The sequence below is a fragment of the Danio rerio genome, chromosome 7 (genome assembly GCF_049306965.1).
Source record: "Danio rerio strain Tuebingen ecotype United States chromosome 7, GRCz12tu, whole genome shotgun sequence".
NCBI lineage: Eukaryota > Metazoa > Chordata > Actinopteri > Cypriniformes > Danionidae > Danio > Danio rerio.
The window spans coordinates 64,961,818-64,984,447 of record NC_133182.1 but is presented as its reverse complement, the minus strand read 5'-3'; the positions used below and the strand labels follow the sequence as shown (position 1 = coordinate 64,984,447).

Here is a 22,630-nt window from a genome sequence, read left to right as displayed (position 1 = left end):
CATGAGGTCTGAGTATGTATTTGTCATAACTGAACTGTTTTTGTATGTTATTTCTTAACTGTTAAGTAATTACGGAGGTATCTTTTCTGTTTCCACTTCTCATTAATTAATGTAATAACTGCAACTAAGCATAAAATCTATTGCATGAGGCTCTTCTTCCAGATTTATAACAAAACATTTATCAGAACTTATTTCAGACAAATACATTTCTCTATTTATTGACTTTCCAACTTGATTGCTATAATACAAGCATTTTGGTAAATCTTTATTATAGTAATTGGAGAGTCTAAATTAATAAGTTCAAGGGTGAAGAGCCCAACTAAATCAGCCCCTCACTCCATTACGGTGACACAAAAAACACCTTAATTTCTGTTGGATCTCAATGAGAATAGTATGGAAGTCAAATCAGTCAGTAATAAGTGTGTCTGCTGTTGTTTGTGGAGTTGTTTAATGATCCTCTGCTGAGACTGAAGCTGTTTTATTTTATTTTATGTTGTAACTCAAGTCACTGTTTGTATTTCTTGTTTATTTTCTTCAGTAATTGTGATTATTAACAGCAGGTGTTCATCAGTGTCTGAATTCACTCATTAGTGTTCATTAAAACTGTCAGGTGAACTATATTAGTTAACTAGTGTATGAAATAGTGAACAAGGGCACAAAGCGTGATTTCAAACACAGACTTCAAAACATCGAATCTGAACTCTGTTAGCTCACATTTTGCTGCAGTTGGTTACTTTCTCGAAAACAAAAATGTTACCCAGAAAGCACTGCTTTTAACAGAATATTAGTGTTTTAATGAAAAAACATTATTTTACCGTAGAATCTGACCGTTTTTTAACAGCAATTTTTTACAGTGTACCCCTTTATTAACCATAGGCTGTTAAACTAAAAACGGTTGGATGTGATGACGTTGGTAATATGCAAATTGACATATGAAGTAATCTAGCAACATTTAGTGACTTTTTGGGTAGAACTTAGCGCCTTTTCATTGAAAATAGTTGGCAGCACTGCATATCAAAAGTTGACCGTTCTGTAGAATGACTGATCGATCTGAAGTGTATTAATACATAACAAGGCACAAATAGCTCATGAACAACTAAATATTAATCTTAATTTATTTTTTATTTTTTAATTGTTATAGCAAATTGATTGAAATAAGAAGCACCACCTTCCATGCTTATCCTTGACTCATCTTCTTATCTGTTGCATTATCATATTTTTTCTTGTTCTGACCACATGTGCAAGCAATATAATATTTAAAAAGAAATAATATTTAATAACCTTAAAATGGTCAAAAAAGTAGATAGCACTGTTGACAAAAAATGATAGGTTATCCTTAAATTGCTGCACAAAAATATTCTAAAAATCAATAATCTGCCGTTTATGTGTTTTCATAAAGTAAAAAAGTTTAAATGTTGGGGGGAAAAAAAGATTTTAGACATCTTCCCATACCAAAATTGGACTTTTCTATAAAATGACCTTGAAAATAAAATAAAATGAAAAGGGTATAAGTACATAACAAGGCACAAATGAACAACAAAATACTAATCTTAAATAAGCCATACCTCAGAATGACACAGTTTGTGTCACTTGCATCCACCACCAGGACAGAAGGATACTCCACTCTAGGAATGACCAGAGGAGGAACAGTCTGGCTGCTCAAACGTCGCTCTAATTTCATCTCTTGACCAGCCAAACCTGACTGGTTACGGTTCTCGTCCTCCACTACTTTTGCATACAGAATCGCTCTTTTGGGGTTGTCTGGCACGGGGTAGTCAATCGTGCATATATCTGAAAGCAGGGTGAGCTGGTCCAGCACAAACTCTGGTAGTTTACATTTATATGTGTCCTGATACAATTTAGGCAGAGCATGGGCCCACAAACCACTGCTGTATTTCAAGAGCAGCTCTCCAAGCTTCTGCTTGAGGTCTGGTGATAGAGCCTTGGGGGACTCTGGTGTGTTTGATTTGGCGGTAAGAGATGGTCTTTGAGTCTGAGGTTTTTTGTGATGAGATGGGGATCTGTCGTGTGTGGGAGTTGGGGTGATCTGGCTGGTTTCTTTAGCAGGGTAAAGCAACAATTCTTGAGGCTTGCTGCTGCATGGTTTTTCAACCTATAAACCAAGAAACAACACAAAATTCTCAACACAAGGGCTAACTTCTCAGACATAATTTATTATATATCTTTTTTACTTTTTAATGCTAGTTGAGATTTTTAAGCCAAAATAGTCAATTTAAGTACATTTTCCTAGTAATAAACAGATAAAGTAGTATAGAGATGAGGATGCTACACACAGCTCGGAATACAGTAAAATAAATGCATGTGCTTTTCAGTTACTGGGTTTGGATTTCTGTCTTTAAAATTTGTTTTATTATTTATTTATTTAAAGGGTACCTATGATAAAATCATCTTTTGTAAGCTGTTTGGACAGAACTGTGTGTAGGTATAGTGTGTCCACAGTCATACTGTAATGATAGAAACACAATAAGTCTTTTTTTTTATTTACTGATATTAAAACAACCTGATGTAGAAGTGTGGTTTTCCCCGCTTACTGAATTGATTGACAGACACCATGTCTCCTTAATAACGTGTACACGCATGCACACAAAAGTTTTTTGCAAAGAAACTGGGATTAAAATATCTGTTTCTGTACTCTCGGTGATCAGCTGCACATCAATATTTAATTTATAAGTTTAAAACTGTAATAAAGAGTAAAACTCTAAGCAATTCTTAACAGCCATGATTACCACGCCTTGTGTCAGTAAACAGTTGTGTGTCTGTACTGCAAACAGCATTAGTGTGAGACTCATCATTTCAGAAAGGCTTGAATAAACTCCACCACAAATACATCAAATAAGCTTACTTGGTATTTTTGACTAATGAGCTCTATTTCAGCTTTATCTGAGTCTCTCTGTCACTGACTGCTGTTTATCTAACTTAACGCATGAGAAGCAGACAAGCACGTGGGAACGGTGGGCAGGGAGAAGCAGCTCATTTGCATTTAAAGCCACATGCTACAAAAACAGCCACGTTGACCTCACAGACCAAAATGGGCAGATTCAGAAGGCTATAATAAATAATCTGATGGGTATTTTGAGCTGAAACTTTACAGACATATTCTGGAGACACCAAAGGCTTATCTTACATCTTGTAAAAGGGGTAAAATAGGTGATCAACTGTATTATTAAATTGTCAGAATGGAAAGGAAGATTATGGTAGACCAACGTTGTTCTAATGGACATATTTTTATGAGGAGCAATATCATGCTATGATGTAATGCATTAATTGTGTCTCCTATTACGTAATGCTTTTTCATTAGGAATTATGACACTTGGTTGGTTGGGTTGACATGAACTGCTCCAGGGTTTATTTTAAACCAGTTGTTTAAGCATGATTGTCATGTTCTTATATACCTAAACAATGTGTCAGGTTCTAAAAAAAGTGAGCTTGTGAAGATTATTTTGAGTCTGAAACAATTTGGTTCATATCAACTAAAGATTCTTGTGACTTGATCCTGTTAATGCCATGATTAAAAGATTAGTTCAGCCCAAAATGGCCAAAATGAAAATTCTATTATTATTTATCACTCTTGTCGTTACAACCCTCAAGACCTTCGCTTATCTTGAAAACACAAACTAATACATTTTAGATTAAGTTCAAGAGCTCTCTCAATCTCTATAGACAGCAATGGTCCAGAAAAATTTAAAGTCCAAAAAACCAACTAAAACATTGTGAGAATATGACGTGACATTAATTGTAATCATACAAAGTTCCAATAACAATTTTTGTGCAACAAAAAACATTTAAAAAAATATTTTATTTTGCCTGTATCATCTCTTCCAAATCAGGTCAGGGTGCAATTGTATGATCAATACAATGTATTTCGATAAGAATCTGCAGCGCAGCATGCAATCATAATATGTTTATCATGATCTGACATGACAATCATAGACAAACTTTTCAGACCTAGCTTTTACTTTTTTTAGCTCAAAAATTTCCTCACAGAGATTCGTATGATTACAGTCAAGAATGAATGAATGTTTCAGAGGGTTAAAACAATGGTGGGATGAGGGCGAGTTATTATAAACAGTATAAGTAGTAAATAATTTTTGGGTCAAATAATTATTTAACAAATAATGGTAATAATAAATGTGCCCTAATGGCATCAGGCAGACTTGGGTTAATCAGGCCATATCTTGAAACTTACAGTACAGATGTGAGTCCAGTTTTCCAGCTCTTTTAGGGCTTCACTGGGCAGGTCTTGTTTATAATGCTCTCGATACAGCTGAGGCAGCTTGGATACCCAGAGGCCATTGCTATGCTTGTTAAGAACCTCTTGAAGACGGGACTGCACCAGCTTGGGACTGTAAGGCGCAGAATGAGGCAGTCTGGGTTTTGGTGGAGTTGTGTTTTCATTCAGGTTTGAAGGAACTGGAAATAGTGACATGCAGTTTAGGAAGAATTCTGCTCTGACAAACCATAAGCTTATACAACCATAAACAGAAGCTTGATGTCTAAAGTGAATAAAGACTTCAAATTCATCTATCCTTTTCTACACACACTGTAAAAAATGCTGGGTTAGACAATCCGTTTGTGTTGGTACAACATGAAGGAATTAGTTCATTAGTTTTTACTAATTTAATTGGATTGAACAAAACTCAAGAACTGTGTTGTTTCAGCTCATTTAAAATAACTCGTTTTAACAAACAGCAAACACTTTTTGTTTGAGTGCATAAAATGAGCAGTTCACCAAAAAATGACAAGTGAGTCATGAATAATTATACTTCACTGCAAAGGTTCTGAGGGTTCTAAGTAGTGGACTTTGCTGTAAATGGTAGAGTACCACTTTGTTTGTTTTGTTTGTTGTTTTTTTTTGCATTCCAATTTGCTCAAATAAAAAAAAATATATAAACACCACGAAAGTGCTATCATGAATTCAGAAAAACAAAACAATTGTGTAAGACTGTTAATGACAGCCAGAAGACAGAACAATATCAAAACTACTGTCCTGTCCATAGAAGCTGCATTAGAAACATCTTGGATAAGCATTAACTAGTTGCATTTATAAAGTATAGCTTTATACTACAATATTTATAACACAAACATTTAAAATAAGTATCTAAACATTAAAAACTTTAAGAAGCTGATGAACTGTTAAATGCAGTCATCACTATCGTCTAAAAGGGTCTATAAATAAGACTTCCCACTGCTAGTAAGACTACCTATCGCTTTAAAGAACCCCTATTATAGGTTTTTGACCTTCCATGCAGAGTGTAACACAGCTCTAAGTGAATGGAAACATCCAGCTGAGGTTTAAATCTGAAAGTGCACCATGTTTAAAAATATCGATTCTTTGAAGAAATAGACGACTCAGAGTCTAATAAATGAATCGAGTTGATGAATTTTGATCTATGGTAATATGGTATGCCAGATCCAGTAAAACATGAACCCTACAGACACTAGTGGAGCGCAAAGGATCGAGGGACTGATTATGACACAAAGATGAAAATCACTGACAGATGGAGATTTGGCTGCGGGAAATAAATGGCAAAAGTTAATTTTCACAACAATACCACAGTATAGCCAACCTAGTGGTGCGTTCCTGCTGTTTTTCTGATTTTTAACACAATAACTGATGCTGCAATATGGGATACACTGACTATTAAAGGAACGAGCAGCAGAGACTATTATGTACTGTATGAGACTTTGTCAGACTTTGACAGGGACTTTGTCAGTTTTTTACAGTTCATATGGTTTGTTTTTCCTCTGAATCATAACATGTAAGTGTGATTAAAATTGTTGCCTTGTTTTCTGTAGTTTGCAAAATATGTATTTGATTGTGTGTTCATTCATTCATTCATTCATTTTCTGTTTGGCTTAGTCCCTTTATTAATCTGAGGTTGCCACAACGGAATAACCGCCAACTTATCCAGATTGTTTTATGCAGTGGATACAAACTCCATACAGAAATCCCAACTGACCCAGCTGAGGCTCGAACCTTCTTGCTGTGAGGTGAGAGCATTACCTACTGTGCCATTTTGCACCAGATTGCACACCACGCATCAGCTGATTGTTGGAGAGGAGAGAGAGTGATGAAACCAATTATGATATGGGAATGGTTAGGAGGCCATGATGGACATAGGCCAGTGGGCAAATTTGGCCAGGATGCCAGGGTTAAACTCTTTTTCGAAGGACATCCTGGGATTTTTAATGACCACAGAGAGTCAGGACCTTGGTTTAACTTCTCAATCGAAAGACGGTGCTCACTGAGCAGTATAGCGTCCCCGTCACTATACTGGGGCATTAGGAACCACACAGACTGCAGGTTTAGCACCCCCTGCTGGCCTCACTAACACCACTTTCAGCAGCAACCTAGCTTTCCCATGTCGTCTCCCATTCAGGTACTGACTGGGCGCAACCCATGCTTAGCTTCAGTGGGTGACCATGTGAGAGTTGCAGAGAGTTAGCTGCCGGCTATAACTGCCTGCTATTCACATCATTGTGTCCAAAACCACATTGAAAATGCGATGTGTGCTTCTTCATTTACTAATTTAAATACGTTTTTGAACTCACGATCCTCTGCTGTTTGTCTTTGCTATGGCCACCATCAGCTGTTCCTCACATGTGCGGCTCGGTCACTTTCAAAACTTTTGCCACTGTGTGGATTAATACGAAATGTGGGTTGTTATTATTGGGGTTAGGGTCTAGAGTAGAGTAATATGCTGCATTGCTTTCTTGTATTCCTGCATTGGGCTCTCACGTACACTGCTACTTCATAACCGTGGTGGGTATCACTCTCTGTCTTGCACTGAATCCACCCAGCAGACACATAACATAATAAGAAATTAATATGTAGTTAGAATTAGGTCATGATGTCAGGTGACCAAAATTCAATGTCTAGCCCGCGTCTAAGGATGTTATCTTGTTATCTTGATATCAAATAACAACGTCTAATTAAGCTGATATTATAGTTGATTTTAGGTTGTGTTGGAAAGTGACAAAAATCCAACATCTGATAGATGTCATAGTGGTAACGTCCACATAATATCAAGGTGTAACATGATTTGATGTTGATATTTGTTTGAATTTAGGTTGACTTTAGGTTGGAGAATGCATATTGACGTTGACGTTGACGAGTCCAATGTCCCAACGATGTTGGGGTACGTTGGGATACAAAGTCAATATGATGTCATGTTGACATCCTGTACTTGGAGGGCAGTCAACCAATCACAACAGACTGGGCCATTGAACCAATCAGCACAGATTAGCATCACACAAAAAAGGGGTTTGGAAACAAATGAATTGCTGAATAAACCATATGAGAGTCGCTGGGATAATTAGGTAAAAATACAAACATATTATAAGACAATGAAAGTGTTTTTTGACATTACATGCTTATAAACCTGTTGTTGCAGGTCCCAAAACCAAAATATGATCTTTTATTAGATTCAACTTTATTGTCATTACACATGTACAACTACAATGCAACGAAATGCAGTTAAGGTCTAACCAGCAGTGTAATAGCAGCAAGTGCAGGATACAGGTATAAGTTAGAAAGTGCAGCTATAGAAAAAACTATAGTGATATTTACAGATGGATGTACTATGAACATTATATACAGGTTGAATTAGCTATTAACAGAGATTGACAATAGATGAATATATTTACAGGTTACTATTAATAATCAGAAGTGTGCAGATAAATTATCATAATTACAAATGTATATGTACAGTGGGTGTGTACATAATTACAAATGGCCATTTGCAGTGGATATGTACAGTTTAAATAAGTGAATCAGTACAATGTAGTGCAATGAATATGTGCAAATTTTAAATGTGCAAATGTTAAATAGTGCAGTAATTGTGAGGAGTATAAGTTAGAGGAGATTTATGATGCAGGTTAAAATGCATAAACGGGTTCTTTAAGATATAGCTCACAGGCACGTAAATGCTAGAGATGCCTCTGTAAAACTGCAGGAATTTTTTATAGCCTGCTTGAGACAGAAGATGACTGTTCCCTTTCATCCTTAATGAACATCCCATGCTTGGAATGTTTTCTAGCACAGGAAGTGAAGTTGCTATGGGCTCCAGGATGACTGTAACCTTTAAAGTAGCTTCTTGTGGAGAAGAATGTTTAGATGCTCTGCATATTTGACACTATTCCACAATGATTAAGCTCACCATTAATATGCTGTGGGTTTCTGAGAATATGAGCGTGGACTTCTTTCTGAAATCTGGAGGGAAGGGTCATCCTTTTCTCTGGTCTAAAACAAACAAACAAACAAAAAAAACAGTTATTTTTTAAATAAAATACTGCAAGATTAAAACTTGGTACCTCACGATTTAAATAGCTGGAGTATTATAAGCAGTATTATAAATTAGCCAATGCTCTTTACAAAACAACAAGCTCAGACACAAAAAAGTTCTCAGTTTGGTCTGATATTATTTTTACTGAGAGGGCTAAATCCTATTATAATGTATTATAATGAACAGAGCTGCTTTTTTGTTCCTTTGTCAAATTTCGCATTTGAACAAATTAAGCCAACTGTTGGTTCATTTTCATCCACTCAGGGGTGATTTTGATCATTTAACTTTCTGTGTTTCAGCTAACAGAGTGATTGTTGGTGATACATCTTATCTTGACACACATTTTGGGAAAATGCTTTGAACAAAGAAATAAAAATAAAAATAAATAAATAAATAAAACACTCTGGGTAAATGTCCTAGCCTTTTGTTATGCTTGGGATGAAAACATCCACTGAATTAAACTGCTGTAAAAATCCATCAGATAAATATTTTTTTATTTATTTTTTTGCTTAAATCTGTTAACCAATCTCAGTTCTGATCAAAAACTACTAAATTGCTTAGAAAATTACAGGATTTTAACTCTTTAATTGCCAAATTCACTGGACTGGATTTATTTTACCTTTTATCAAAGTCTTGGACATGTGAAACAACATTGCCTTTTATGCATTGTTTTTGATTGATTTTTCTATCTCTTATTTACTGTTGGTGGCTGCTTTTGCCCCATTGATTTTCATTAAAACCACATTTTTAGATTGCAAACCCATTGACACCATAATCATGCATTTTTGATTGTTGGTGGTTTTCCCTGTTGGGAAGAGGTAAAATTGGTCATTTTTATTGTTGATCATCAGTTGGCACCATTAACCCTTTAGATAGGCCTTTGCAAAAAAAAGCTTAGTTTCTGGATTTTATGTAAAGTATAAAAGCAAATTAAAGTGTGTGTGTGTGTGTGTGTGTGTGTGTGTGTGCTCTCAGATTTTCATGGAGTAAACAAAAACAAAGACTGTGTATTTACGCACCATCAAATGTGCTTATAATGGAAGTCAAGGGAGCAAAAACAGACACCAACAGTAAATTAGGGAGAAAATGAGATTCTAACAAAGCATCAAAGCCAATGTTGTTACTAATCGTTCACATGTCTAAGACTGTGATAAAAAGTAAAAAGTCACAATTACTTTTCATATTAAAAATAAGTCATTTTTACATCAAATCAGTGACATCATTTGAGAACATGGCAATTAAACACTTAAAATCCTGTAATTATCTTAACAATCAGGATGGAGGTTGATTTACAGATTTATGCAAAAAAAATAAATAAATAAAAATAAATTTTAAAAAATTGAAAAATTAAATAATAATCTGATGCATTTTACAGGAGTTTAATCCAGTGGATGTTAAATAATAAAATGGTAGTAAATTTAAACAGTGCACAAGGGTTAAGGTCAGTATTAAATTCACAAAAACAAATTTTGAGATTATGTTGTAGATATGTTTTCATGAATAATATATCCATCTATCTATCTATCTATCTATCTATCTATCTATCTATCTATCTATCTATCTGTCTGTCTGTCTGTCTGTCTGTCTGTCTGTCTGTCTGTCTGTCTGTCTGTTTGCTGTCTGTCTATCTATCTATCTATCTATCTATCTATCTATCTATCTATCTATCTATCTATCTATCTATCTATCTATCTATCTATCTATCTATCTATCTATCTATTGATCGATCTCATCATCCATCTAAATGTCTTACATTTTGAACTCAATCTTCCCATGAAAACACAAATTTCTTTTTTCCCACTTCTGCAAACTTGAACCACTCAACAATCAACTTTAAGACTGAATTCATTTCCTAGACCTTAAATCCCAAAAATTCTATCAACAGTCAATAGAGAGAACCTACAGTTGAAATTGGATTTATTAACCCTCCTGAATTATAAGCCCCTCTGTATACTTTTCATGCAATTTTTGTTTAAAGGAGAGAAGATCTTTTCAACACATTTCTAAACATAATAGTTTGAATAAATCATTTCTATTGACCGATTTATTTTATCTTTGCCATTATGAAAGTAAATATTATTTGACTAGATATTTTTAATACACTTTTATACAGCTTAAAGTGACATTTAAAGGCTTAACAAGGTTAATTAGGTTAACTAGGCAGGTTAGGGTAATTAGGCAATTCATTGGATAACAGTGGAAATAATTTTGACTTCTACTGTATTTTTTTAACTGTATTTTTTGTCAGTACAACACAATAAATTTTTTTAACACACATATTAAAATTATAAGACATTAAAATATTGATGAAAAATATTCATCAATGAATATGGATTAGGCTTCAGAAATAATACTATTATAGCTACAAATTTACTCCTTAATGCTCCAGCAAAGCATACTCCTGTGCAGCTCTACTGCAAAACAGCTAGGTGGAGTTTTCAGACACTAAACGACCAGCAAATGCAATGCTGATGTTAAGGGCAAAAGCAGATGTTTCAGATGTTTTCAGAGGAAACTGAGGGTTGGAGGTCTTATTGCATATGATTCTAGGTGTCAGATGACCCAAACGCCCCCTACGCCCTGTGCCAAAGGGAAAGTGCTGATTCATTGTGGACTGGTTTAGAATGGCTAATCTGTGAGAGAATGGAGGGAGGATTAACAAACTCCTGTACACCCGCTTAACTCTGCCACCCTCCGTACCCTCGCAGCCATTGTGTGTGTGCCACAGTAAGCGATACAGAACACAATTCTAAAGAGTGAGGTCAGTTGTTTGCTCTCAGTGGGTTTTGGCTGGAGAGATGTGACACACACACAAACACAGAGATACAGAGAGTGCAGACTGCATTCGATTGCTGATTAAGCACTGGGTTCAGACGACACAGCTGAAATACACTCTGTTTTTGCCAATCAAATCAGACGCTATCAATAGCTAGGGACATGTGGTTACGAAACTGGAAAATTAAGTATCTGCGAAGAAATAAAGAGCTTGACATTTCTGTTCTCATTAAGACTTGATTTGTATTCTCAGCTACTTGCTTGGCAAAATGCTGCACACTCAGTGGGTGCATTCACTTGAAAGATGGGTGTTAGAAAGAAAGAATCTGCTGTTTATTAATGTGTGGTTGTTTTTATTATTTAAACGTGGCATTGGAACACAAAACTAGTCATAAGTGTCAATTTTAATATCAAAAATAAATATCTATATTTGATCTTAATTATATCAAATGTGAATAAATAGGCTTTGCATTGGTGTATGATCTTTAAGAATACACTGTAAAAAAGTGATTATTTAAAAATTGAGTAAACTCATTGCCTTAAAAACAAGTCAACTCTTTTTTTAATATAAGTATTTCTATTTTAACTGTTAAGTTTACTTAACTTAATCTTTATAATTATGTACATTCATTTACTTAAAAGGCAGCTATTTTACCCCTTTTTCAAGATTTAAGATCAGTCTTTTGTGTCTCCAGAATGTGTCTGTAAATTTTCAGCTCTAAACACTCATCTGATTATTTATCATAGCTTTCAGAATATTAGATTTGCTGCTCTGAACATAATGTAGCTGTTTTTGTTGCCTGTGCTAGTTCTCCCCACCCACCGTACCCATGTGCCCATCAGAGTTTGCCTCAATCTCCCCCACGGCTGCATCAGATAAACAACAAAGTAACATATCTACACTGTTTTTGCACAGCAGATGTGAAAGGATTCATTTAATATCCACTGCTGTATGGATATCCGTTATGTTGATAAATAAAATAAACCTGATTTAATGTCCACAATAAATTCACGCGATTGAACCGTCTTTTGTTATAATTGTTCTTACCTGCGGCTGTGGTGATATAGTAAAGATGATAAAATCATTGTAATTTATTAAAAACATGCATCGTTTTAAAAATGCTTTAAAGTTGATCACATTTGATGATGATTGATGACCACAGAGCGCTGAATAGATATTTTAATCCCAGCTGCTTTTGCGCACATCCAGTCATTTTGATATGATTGTACGCATTACTATGGAGACATGTTCATAATTGGCTGTCGATCAAATCAGTGGCAGAGGAAACCACACTATGTCACATAGCTGTGGGCCTCAAAATGGGAGGAATTTGGATCTTATTTTAACGTTAGAAAATTTGAAAATATATACTTATTTTTATAAAACCCCAATATGACTGTGGACACACTATACCTAAACACAGTTCGGTCCGAACAGCTTACAAAAGATGTTTTTCAACATAGGTGGCCTTTGATAATTAGAAGGTAATACGTTTATTCACTTTTTCATCTAATCACTTTTTATCATACATGCATGGCAAAGATACAATAATGAAAAAATCTAAAATCTGAGGGTTTAAAAAAAAATAAAATACAGAGAAAATATTCTTTGAAATGTCTAAATTATGTTAAAGCACATCAGTATAAAGCACATTACTAATAAAAAAATGAGAGTTGGTTTGTTTACTGCAGGACGTTTACTAAATTTCGTGGATTGTGAGCTGTACTCATAAATGGCTAATACAATGTATTTTGGCTAATAATGCCAAATATAACATTTGAAAAGGATAAAAAAAATCAAAGTTGTCCTAAAGCCAAAATGTGTCACTGTTATACCCTTAGGACAAAATGAATCTTTTTGACCATTGTAACTGATTTTGTGGACCACTGTCACATTTTGTTTTTTTCTTAGGCTTCAAAGCTCTTTAAAGGTCACCTATGATGGAAATCATCTTTTGTAAGCTGTTTGGACAGAACTGTGCATTGGTATAGTGTGTCCACAGTCATATTGGAGTGGTATAAACACAACAAGTCTCTTTTTTTAAATTTCCTGACGATAAAATAGTGTCCAAATCCCTCCCATTTTGAGGCACACAGCAATGTGATGTAAGAGAGCGTTTTCCCCGCCCATTGAATTGATTGACGGATACATGTCAGTAAAATTATAAAAGAAGACACTTCAATCTGAGTTTATCCTGTCACATTGCAGAAAGGCTTGAATTAACTCCACAACAAATACATAAAATAATCATCAGGAAAGTTCTTACTGTAGTATTTCTCACAAGCGTTACGCTAGATCTGCTTCTTTCATGTCTGTCACTGTGCTGTTTATCTGACGGAGATGGAGACATACTGACAGGTACGTGAGAACGGTGGGCGGGGAAAACCAGCATTAAAGGCACAGGCAACAAAGACTACTACAAAGCAGAAACTTCCCATATTCTGAAAGGTATAATAAATAATCTGATGGGTGTTTTGAGCTGAAATTTACAAACACATTCTGGAGACACCAAAGACTGATCTTAAATCTTGAAAAAAGGGTTAAAATAGGTGCCCTTAAAGTGTTGTCTAAACCAGTGGTTCTCAAACTGTGGTATGTGTACCACTAGTGGTACGCTAGCTTTCTTCTAGTGATAGGCGGAGGAATCAAATATGTCATATGTTCATGCACCATGTATTTCAAAATTTATCAAGAATGATTTTTATATAAATATGATGACATATAGCCCATTTTTATGGTTAACATTTCCAGGTTTTGATAAATAAGCCACTATATGTTTATACTTTACATTTAAGTACAGTTGTTTTTTTGTTACTTTTTAAGAACAGTGGCCTACTATTTTTAATTAACTTATAAAAGCACATTTTAATTTGCATGTTTGTTTCTACCTGTAAACACAGTACAGTGTTAATGTTTGTTTAGGCTATTTATAATGTTTAAAGTGGCTGACAATAAATGTTTTTATTAATAGGAATTAAACTGCCTGGTTTTTGAACTGTGCAGAGCTGTAGGTGGTACTTGATGAAAAAAAATGTTAGAACCACTGGTCTAAACAGTGAAACAATTTACCTATTTTATTGAATTTCATCATTTTTTAAATGTATAAATAACAGTGTTCTGTCCTCACTCTGGTGTCTCTCTTCCCAATGTAAGACAGACAGATAAACTCTTTCCAATATGTTAGATTGTGGGAGAATGCTGCTTTAGTAAGTTAAAACAGAGTGAAATTACACAAAAGATTTGTACATCCAATACCCTCTAGTTTTCTCTATGTACATAACATTAATATATATTCATTCATTTTCTTTTTGGCTTAGTCCTTGATTAATCTGGAGTCGCCACAACGGAATGAACCGCCAACTTATCCAGCATATGTTTTACACAGCAGATTGCCCTTACATCTGCAATCCATTACTGAGAAACATCCAGTACACTCCTATTCATACACACACATACACTACGGCCAATTTAGTTCATCAATTCCCCTAATTTCCCCTAAAATGTGTTTGGACTGTGGGGGAAACCTGAGCACCCGGAAGAAACCCACGCCAACATGGGGAGAACATGCAAACTCTACACAGAAATGCTAACTGACCAAGCCGAGGCTCGAACCAGCAACCTTCTTGCTTTGAAGTGATCATGCTATCCACAGCACAAACAGGCTTTGTTGCTTAAAATCTTTTACCTTTCTGAAGGAAGGGAGGGTTTTCTGCTGGGTGTGTTTGGGGGTGTGTTATGAGGTCTTCCGCCTTTCCCATCAAGCTGGGGGTCCCTCATGCATCCAGTTCGAGTGTCTCCATGTCCGCGACCTCCACCTCGCCCCAGACGTCCACGGTGATCGGGCTGCCTCAAAGATGTCCTTGGCTTTGCTATGAAGGAGAAAGGCAATATCCGAATCATGAAACTAAGACACAAAGTATGATCCAAGCTTAAATAAACATTTCCTATATGTAATCAACAGAGACAGAATTATGACAGAATGTGACTATTTATGCTGTTTTGGGATGGAAAAGGAATCATCTCCATCTTTTCTTTGCTGTAACATCAATGTCTCTGAGTAGACAGATATTAACACATTCACATCCTCACATGGGCATTATTACTGCATGATTACACTCAGTCTACTCTTTACACAGGACCAAAAGCACAAAGAAACCATTTTACTGGTGATTCTGTCTGCACTTGACAGGCTGCAAGGCATGACGGTAAATAAATTACATTTAAATGACTGCATGATTCTTCTTAACAATGAAATCTTGTTGTAAAATATAAAGGCAACAATAAAGGATGCACATGACTATCTTTCTAAATAAGTCATACTACAGCTTTGAGTGCCAAACTGGACTAACATGTAGTTTTTCCTCCTCAAATGGGCTGTTAAACTGTTGAAATTGGATCATGGTTTCAATGAGTGGAACCTGAGACCAGATCAGTCCGATTCATGTTGGTTTCTTTTAACTACATCAATAGATTCACTGAAGAAGAAGAAAACCCAACACAAAAGAAAACTTCGTTTACAAATCAAATGACTCTTTTTCTTCATTAAAGCATCAAGCACTGCCATTTCAAGTGAATTATAGCTTAGACATCTGTCTGTTTATAAAACAAACTTTTGATATAACATCTGAAGACTTATAAATACTGCATATCCAACGGGTGTCAAACTCAGCTCCTGGAGGAAGACACAATTGATTTAACTTATTGAGTCCTTCGTGCTTGTTTGAAACCTACAGATAAGTATGTTGTAGCAGGGTTGAAACTACACTGAGCAGCGCAACGGAGTTTGACACCCCTGGGCTAAATGAACCACTTTTATGGTTTTCCCTTTCTGTTCAGTGGAAGAAAGAAACCCAAAGATTTTGAGAACATAATGAGGATAGCAAAAACAGAATTGGCATTTCTGGTTGAACCATCCCTTCAGTATATAATTGCAGTGACCACATAAAAAGAAACATTTTAAGCAATCATAAATAATCAGTACACTTTTCAGTTAATCTAATAAATGTATTACCTTGCATATTCTCCAAACAAACAACCATCAAAGAAGTACTCAACATTTTTGGAAAAAGGTTCATTTTACAACTCTCTTAGAGTTAAACCATTGAGTTTTACCACATTTTAACCCATTCAGCTGATCTCCATGTCTGGTGGTAGCAATTTTAGCTTAGCATTTAGCATTCACTTGAATTAGACTATGATGTTTCTTGAGATGTTTCTCAAACACATTCCTAGAGGACCACCAGCTTTGCATATTTGCCATGTCTCCTTAACCAAACACACCTGATTCAGATCATCTGCTTAATAGCAGAGACTGAAAGGCCTGTAATGGGTGACATACAAAAGTAGACATCCAAAATATGCAGTGCTGGTGGTTCTCTAGCAATGTGGTTGAGAAACAATGGATTAGACCATTAATATCTCGCTCACAAATAAAAAACAATGCAATGATATTGTGCAGAGCTGTTACCTAGCTAGGGACTATTTTCAAGTACCGCTGTTCTGACAATCAGTCAGATTGTGCTACCGCTCATTCAAAAAGTATAGCATATGATGATGACGAATAATAAGCGTACTTTTTTATTATTATTATTAGAATATTCAAGTAGTACACAAAAAATGGGATCACATACAAAGAAAACAAAACAAAAACATGAAAACAATGTGTGCGTGTGTGTGTGTGCGCGCGTTCGTGCGTGTAAAGGTAACTAGGTTGATGGTCAGAGTACATACATAAGGAAAAAAAACTAATATATATATATATATATATATATATATATATATATATATATATATAAAGACAACAGTAATAAACACTGACAACAACAACAATAATAATAATAATTACAAGTACTACATCAACTACTACTACTGTTATTACAGCCACAATGACGACTACTACAATGTCCACTACTGCAAATACTACAACGTCAACTACAACTGATACTACAACGACTACTACTATTGATACTACTACGTCTACTACAACTGATACTACTACTACAACATTTACCACTACTACTTCAACAACGACTGCTACTACAACATTTACATCGAAAACATCTGCTACTTCTGATACTACTACACCGATGACGTCTACTATTACTGATACTACTACAACTACTACTTCAACAACCACAACTACTACTATAATCACCACTGGGGCTGTGGAATTAATCGAAAATTCGATTTCGATTTTGGCTTCTAACGATTATGAAAACCATTAATCAAGATGAAACGAATATTGCATTATATACTGCACCCTTTCCAGTTGTGCACATTTGTTGCTCTGCAAAGCTCAGTTTTATGTGAAATTGACTATTCATGAAATTGAATTTCATGTACTGTACTGTAATGTAAATTTTGCCCTAACCACTACTACAACAACGACAGCAACTTGAATAATGACAATGGTAGAAATATTTATAATAATGATAATGAGGAGATAACGGACAAGTCAGAACAGTAATGCTAATAATGGTAACAAAAGTATAAGTAATAATATTAATGATGATAGTGAGGAGGTGAGGGGAGGTTGGGAAATCAGGAAGAGGACCAATAATAATAATAATAATAATAATAATAATAATAACAATAATAATAATAATAACAACAATAATAATAATAATAATAATAATAATAATAATAATAATAAATAGAATTAGAAATAGAAGAAGAGAAGTGAGAAAAAAGAAGAAGAAAGAAAAAGAAGAAATAGAAAAGAAAAGGGAGGACAAAATACAGAAAAAGAAGAAAAGGAAAGGCAGAAAAATTAAGTGCAGCTGACAAAACAATGAGAATAATAATAAAGAAAACATTACTATAATAATGACTATATACAAATAATAAGAACACAAAGTAAATAATAAAATTAATAAGAAAAATAACAAGAAAAGAATATATACATATTACTTAATTCAACAAATAATTAATTAAAATAAATAAAACTATGTATTTTTTTAAATGAGATGCTAACTGTCTAATCCAATTCAATGATTGATGCTAAGCTAAGCTAAAAGTGCTCCCGCCATACACGTAGAACGGTTGAATGGATAAAAAAAAAAGGTAAAACTCTGTTTTACTCTTTATCTCTTTTACATCAGTCTTTTTCTTCCGAAAAAGGTTTAATGTTTCATTAAAACCAGACATTAGATCATTCAACATAATACTCACCTATCAACACATTCTTAATATAAAATGCAAAAACAGCACATTTACATTATATGACTCAACCAAACACTAAAGACTTCAAACTTATCTAGTCTCACAAACATTCTGCATGACATCATACCACTAACCTGCCTGTAACAGAATGACATCATACCTTCCAACCCGGCAGTAAACCCAGCTGATCGCTTCCTAACAGAGCAAGCCGTCCAACCTGCCTATCATGGAGAGGTGTCACAAATATAACACTGTCTACAGCCCCCGTGAGAAACGCACTCCACAGGCTGATAGTTTCTGCAAGACAGCAGACGGTGAGCTAAGAAAGGAGAAACAGGCAGAGCGGCGGCAGTAGAGTCATTAAATAACAGATGAAACAGCAGACCATCCTCCACTGAACAGCCACGCAGGCTCTGCTGTTCCTCTCTACAACACTGCAGTCTCTGGACCTCCCTCTCTCTGTCTTTCTCTCTCTCTCTCTTTTTCTCTAGGTCAATACAGATGCCAGCTTTCTGCTGTATCACGGCAGCCAAGTAAGCACTGAGTCACTGATCAAGGGACAGCCTGAGCCGTGAAAGCGCCAGTGCTGATAGTGAGTTTGCAGCTTCCAGAACAGATGCAACCTGTAATCTGAATGATCTAATGCAGAGCTTTATTCTTAGTACATCCACAACCATGCTCACATCCTCAGAGGAGTTTAAATAGGCCATATGCACAACCAAAAGACACAGCATGCACAGGAAACTGCAATACACCTGATTTACAGCAGAAGAAAAGTTACACTGTGAAAAAAAAAAAAAAATGCTTTTCACATTTTGACAATCCATGCGCAAAGTCCAAAGCGCAGGATGCAAAAGCATTAAGGACAGGTCTGAACCCACTTTTGCTATTTTATGGACGGAAAAATCCGCTGTGCACTGTGGCGCATGGTCTAACAGGGTTGAGCTTATTCTTTTAATGAGTTCTAGGTGTGTTTTGAGAATAAACCAATCAGAGTCTCATTACCCTATCTCTTTAAGAGTCAGTTGTGCCGCACCATAGCACATTTGCTGTTTACATGGCGGACTTTGTAAATGGAAAAACTGATCACTTCACTAGAGAGAAAACAGTTAAACAGAGCATTTACAGCGCAAAAATGACAGATGAGCATCCTCATTCTTTACTTTCACTTTCACACTCATGGATAGGTAAACGTGTTGTACGCACAGACATCCATTAGCCTACATAATCAATTTTGTTTGTCATGTGCAAAGAATTGTTTCAAAACTACTTCTAAATTTAGTTCTAATTTCCACCAAACGAATAAATTAACATTTGTAAAGAAACAAATAAATCTTTCATTTGTAAAGATATTTGCGTATTGCTGTACATCCTGTGTGTATTAAGCATTGTGTAAGTGAGGCGCACAAATAATGCGCTCTGCGCTGGACTATAGTCCTGCTTTGATCTGGTCTATTGAACTGTCTATTTAAGTTCCTCAAAATAGCAACGCACCAGCAATGTGCCTTAACATATCCCCTTAACATATTATATATTATATATAACATATATATGTGTGTGTGTGTGTGTGTGTGTGTGTGTGTGTGTGTGTGTGTGTGTGTGTGTGTGTGTGTGTGTGTGTGTGTGTGTGTGTGTGTTGTTTCATATTTGTTTTATATTTCACATGCTGCATTCGTTATTTAATGTTTGAATACTGAAACAAATAACAGCCATCGCTTAAAGGGTTATATTTTACCATCAAAAAATGTAGTATATTTATATCATTATCAACTTTTGATATAAAAGCACTGTGTAATTTAATTGATTGTCAAAAATGAAATAATTTTAGTGCTTAATTTTTTATTAGTGAAAGTGCCCGCTCACTTTTGTCAAGGCCTGTCCAAAAATATATTTCTGTCACTATAACACAAATGCACTATTTTTGTTGCATTATCAATATTTATTTTTCTGTTATGTACAGAGATTTTAAATATATTATTTATTTCCCCACCAATAATTTTCAATCACATTACATTTTGGTCATTTTCCCTCTAAATAAAATAGCCAGAGCCGCATAACATACCTCTAAATAAATAAGGGTTCTGTGACATGTACCTATATTTAGCACCCCTACATAAAAGAGCCGCATAACAGTGTTTAGTCACGCGGCTGCTTTTGTTTTTATGAACATGAAAAAACTAGTTAGTTAGTTCTACTTAATTGAACAAAGAGAGCTGTTTACATTGTGTTGCCAAGGCAACTACTGATGCGTTTTGTGTAATGCAGTGTTTTTCAAAGTCTAAGAAAGTGGGCCTCCCTTTTGACACAACTTATCCACTGGTGCCCCCCCCCTCCTCCCAAACACGCGCACACACACACACACACACACACACACACACACACACACACACATACACACATATATATATATGTATATACAGTATATATAAAGACACAGACAGATGTCAGACTGTTAACTCACTTTTATCATCATTTGCATGAAAGTGCAATTATTTACAGAGTAATAACAAGTATTTTAATATAACGCTTTTAAAACTAGGATGATGGTTCAATATGAATAGAACAGATCCAAGAACTGTCCATCCCAGTCAAAACAGTCGAAGTTTAGCGGGTCTCATGCTGTCATTAGCCAAAATATCTTGACAAACCACACATAAAGGTCGTGGTTCATCAGCTGGTCCTGTCCACGTAAATCATAAACTCAAATACTGATCATCATATCGTCGTCTTTTGGGTTTAAGCCCTGAAATTGAAGGCTTTGAATCGGGGGGTCTCAGAAACCGATCCATTGTATAAGCAGGCATATACCTGTATTGGCGGGCTTGCCAAACAGAAATGAATTCACAGCTATGGCCTTCTGGGTAAAAAAGGTTTTCTTATTTTTGACGTATTATTTTTTTAGCTTTGTTTAATTAAAACGGTTAAAAAATTTTGTTTATATTTTTATTATATAATATTTTTTCCCGCGCCTCCACTGACAAGTTCTGGCGCCCCCCAGGGGAGGCGCGCCTCACACTTTGAAAACCCCTGGTGTAATGTTTCAAAGAGCTTTGTCACAGCACAACAGTGGAAAATGAAACCGTATTCGTGCTGTCTGGCACGGAATGGAACGGTTCAGCATAAAGAACGATTCAGCACGGTAGTGGAAAATTGACTATATGAAGCTCCAAGAACACTTTTGTGCACCACAAAACCCATGTCAGGCAAAGAAAAACTCATATTTACAGTTTTTTTCAACCCAGGTTCATTCTGATTGGTTACCACTATATACATTTCTAAAGAGCGTCAAATATGTCCAAGGAGCTACGTTTTTTTTTCTCCAGTGTTTGTTTACATGAATCCACCAGAGGCTGCTGTGTATGCTTTATCAGATCTCAATTTTTTTTTTTTTTGTGAGTGCCATACATGCCTGCTGATCTAGCGTAAATCCACCAGAGGTCGCTGTCAACTGAATGACTGACCAATCGACTGACCCACTGTCCTCCTTTCCTAAACCCAACCAATAGTGTCTTAAAAAACACTGAGTGACACCCCCCCCCCCCCCCCCCCAAACTCAACTGACAGTATAAAATAGCAATCCAGAAAAAGAAAAGCCCTTGCCTGATTTTTACAGATTTTTAAATTTTCAAATGTTACAACATTCTCACCCTGTTATTTACCTGTTTTTTATTTAATTTTTTGGCTTCTGTTGTTGTCGTACCTGCTTTCTGAAACCATTCTTCGGCAGACTGGAACCCCGTCATTGTGATTAACTCATCTCTGTGTCTCAAGTCCACCAACGTACTTAACGAGCCATAGGACAAACAGTCCACACAGAGGTAAGCGGTAAGTACAAAAAGGAACGGCATCATACCGCCTAGAAATGTTCATTTAAAAAACTAAATGCAGCCATACGTACTTCTGGCTACACAATTCATGATCTCCAGAAATTTATACAGGCTACGTTTGTATGTTGGGTTATTTTGGCACACAAAAGTGTCCTTGGAGCTTCATATAATTACAGTTGAACCACTGAAGTCATAAGAAACTAAAGTCATACGAAGCTCCAAGAACACCTTGTGCACCAGAAAATGAATAAAAACTCATGTTATGACCTTTCACAGGAAAAAAAGACAGTAAAGAAATTAATTTGACTGGTTTTTTTGGCACACAGAAGTGTTCTTGGAGCTTCATATGATTACAGGTGAACCACTGAAGTCATAGGCAATGTTTTTGGTTCCTTTTTTGTCTGCACATCATTTCGTAGCCATTGCTGTCTATGAAGAATGAGAGAAACCTCAAGTTTCATCTAAAGCATCTTAATTTGTGTCTTAGGGCAATGGTCTCAAACTGAATTCCTGAAGGGCCACAGCTCTGTATAGTTTAGCACCAACCACCTCCAACTCAC

General features: G+C 35.6%; 2 protein-coding genes across 5 annotated transcripts in view; both read right to left on the bottom strand.

Annotated features, from left to right (window-relative positions):
• stim2b (stromal interaction molecule 2b) overlaps positions 1-22,630 on the bottom strand; it is an 860,843-nt gene that overhangs the window by 504,827 nt on the left and 333,386 nt on the right. The gene's annotated exons all lie outside the window — the stretch shown is intronic.
• Positions 1-22,630, bottom strand: part of tdrd7b (tudor domain containing 7 b) — a 55,548-nt gene that overhangs the window by 26,202 nt on the left and 6,716 nt on the right. Inside the window, exons 1-5 of one of the 4 annotated variants that reach the window (XM_001922996.9) lie at positions 18,404-18,879; positions 14,768-14,951; positions 8,181-8,263; positions 4,208-4,431; positions 1,566-2,113 (exon numbers count right to left, since the gene is read on the bottom strand). In XM_001922996.9, the coding sequence (XP_001923031.4) occupies positions 1,566-2,113; positions 4,208-4,431; positions 8,181-8,263; positions 14,768-14,859 (947 nt within the window). In that variant the 5' untranslated portion in view covers positions 14,860-14,951; positions 18,404-18,879. Of the gene's footprint in view, positions 1-1,565; positions 2,114-4,207; positions 4,432-8,180; positions 8,264-14,767; positions 14,952-16,093; positions 16,359-18,377; positions 18,880-22,630 lie in introns of those variants that run through there. The other 3 variants (XM_073905941.1, XM_073905940.1, NM_001353929.1) reach the window with 3 other exon arrangements.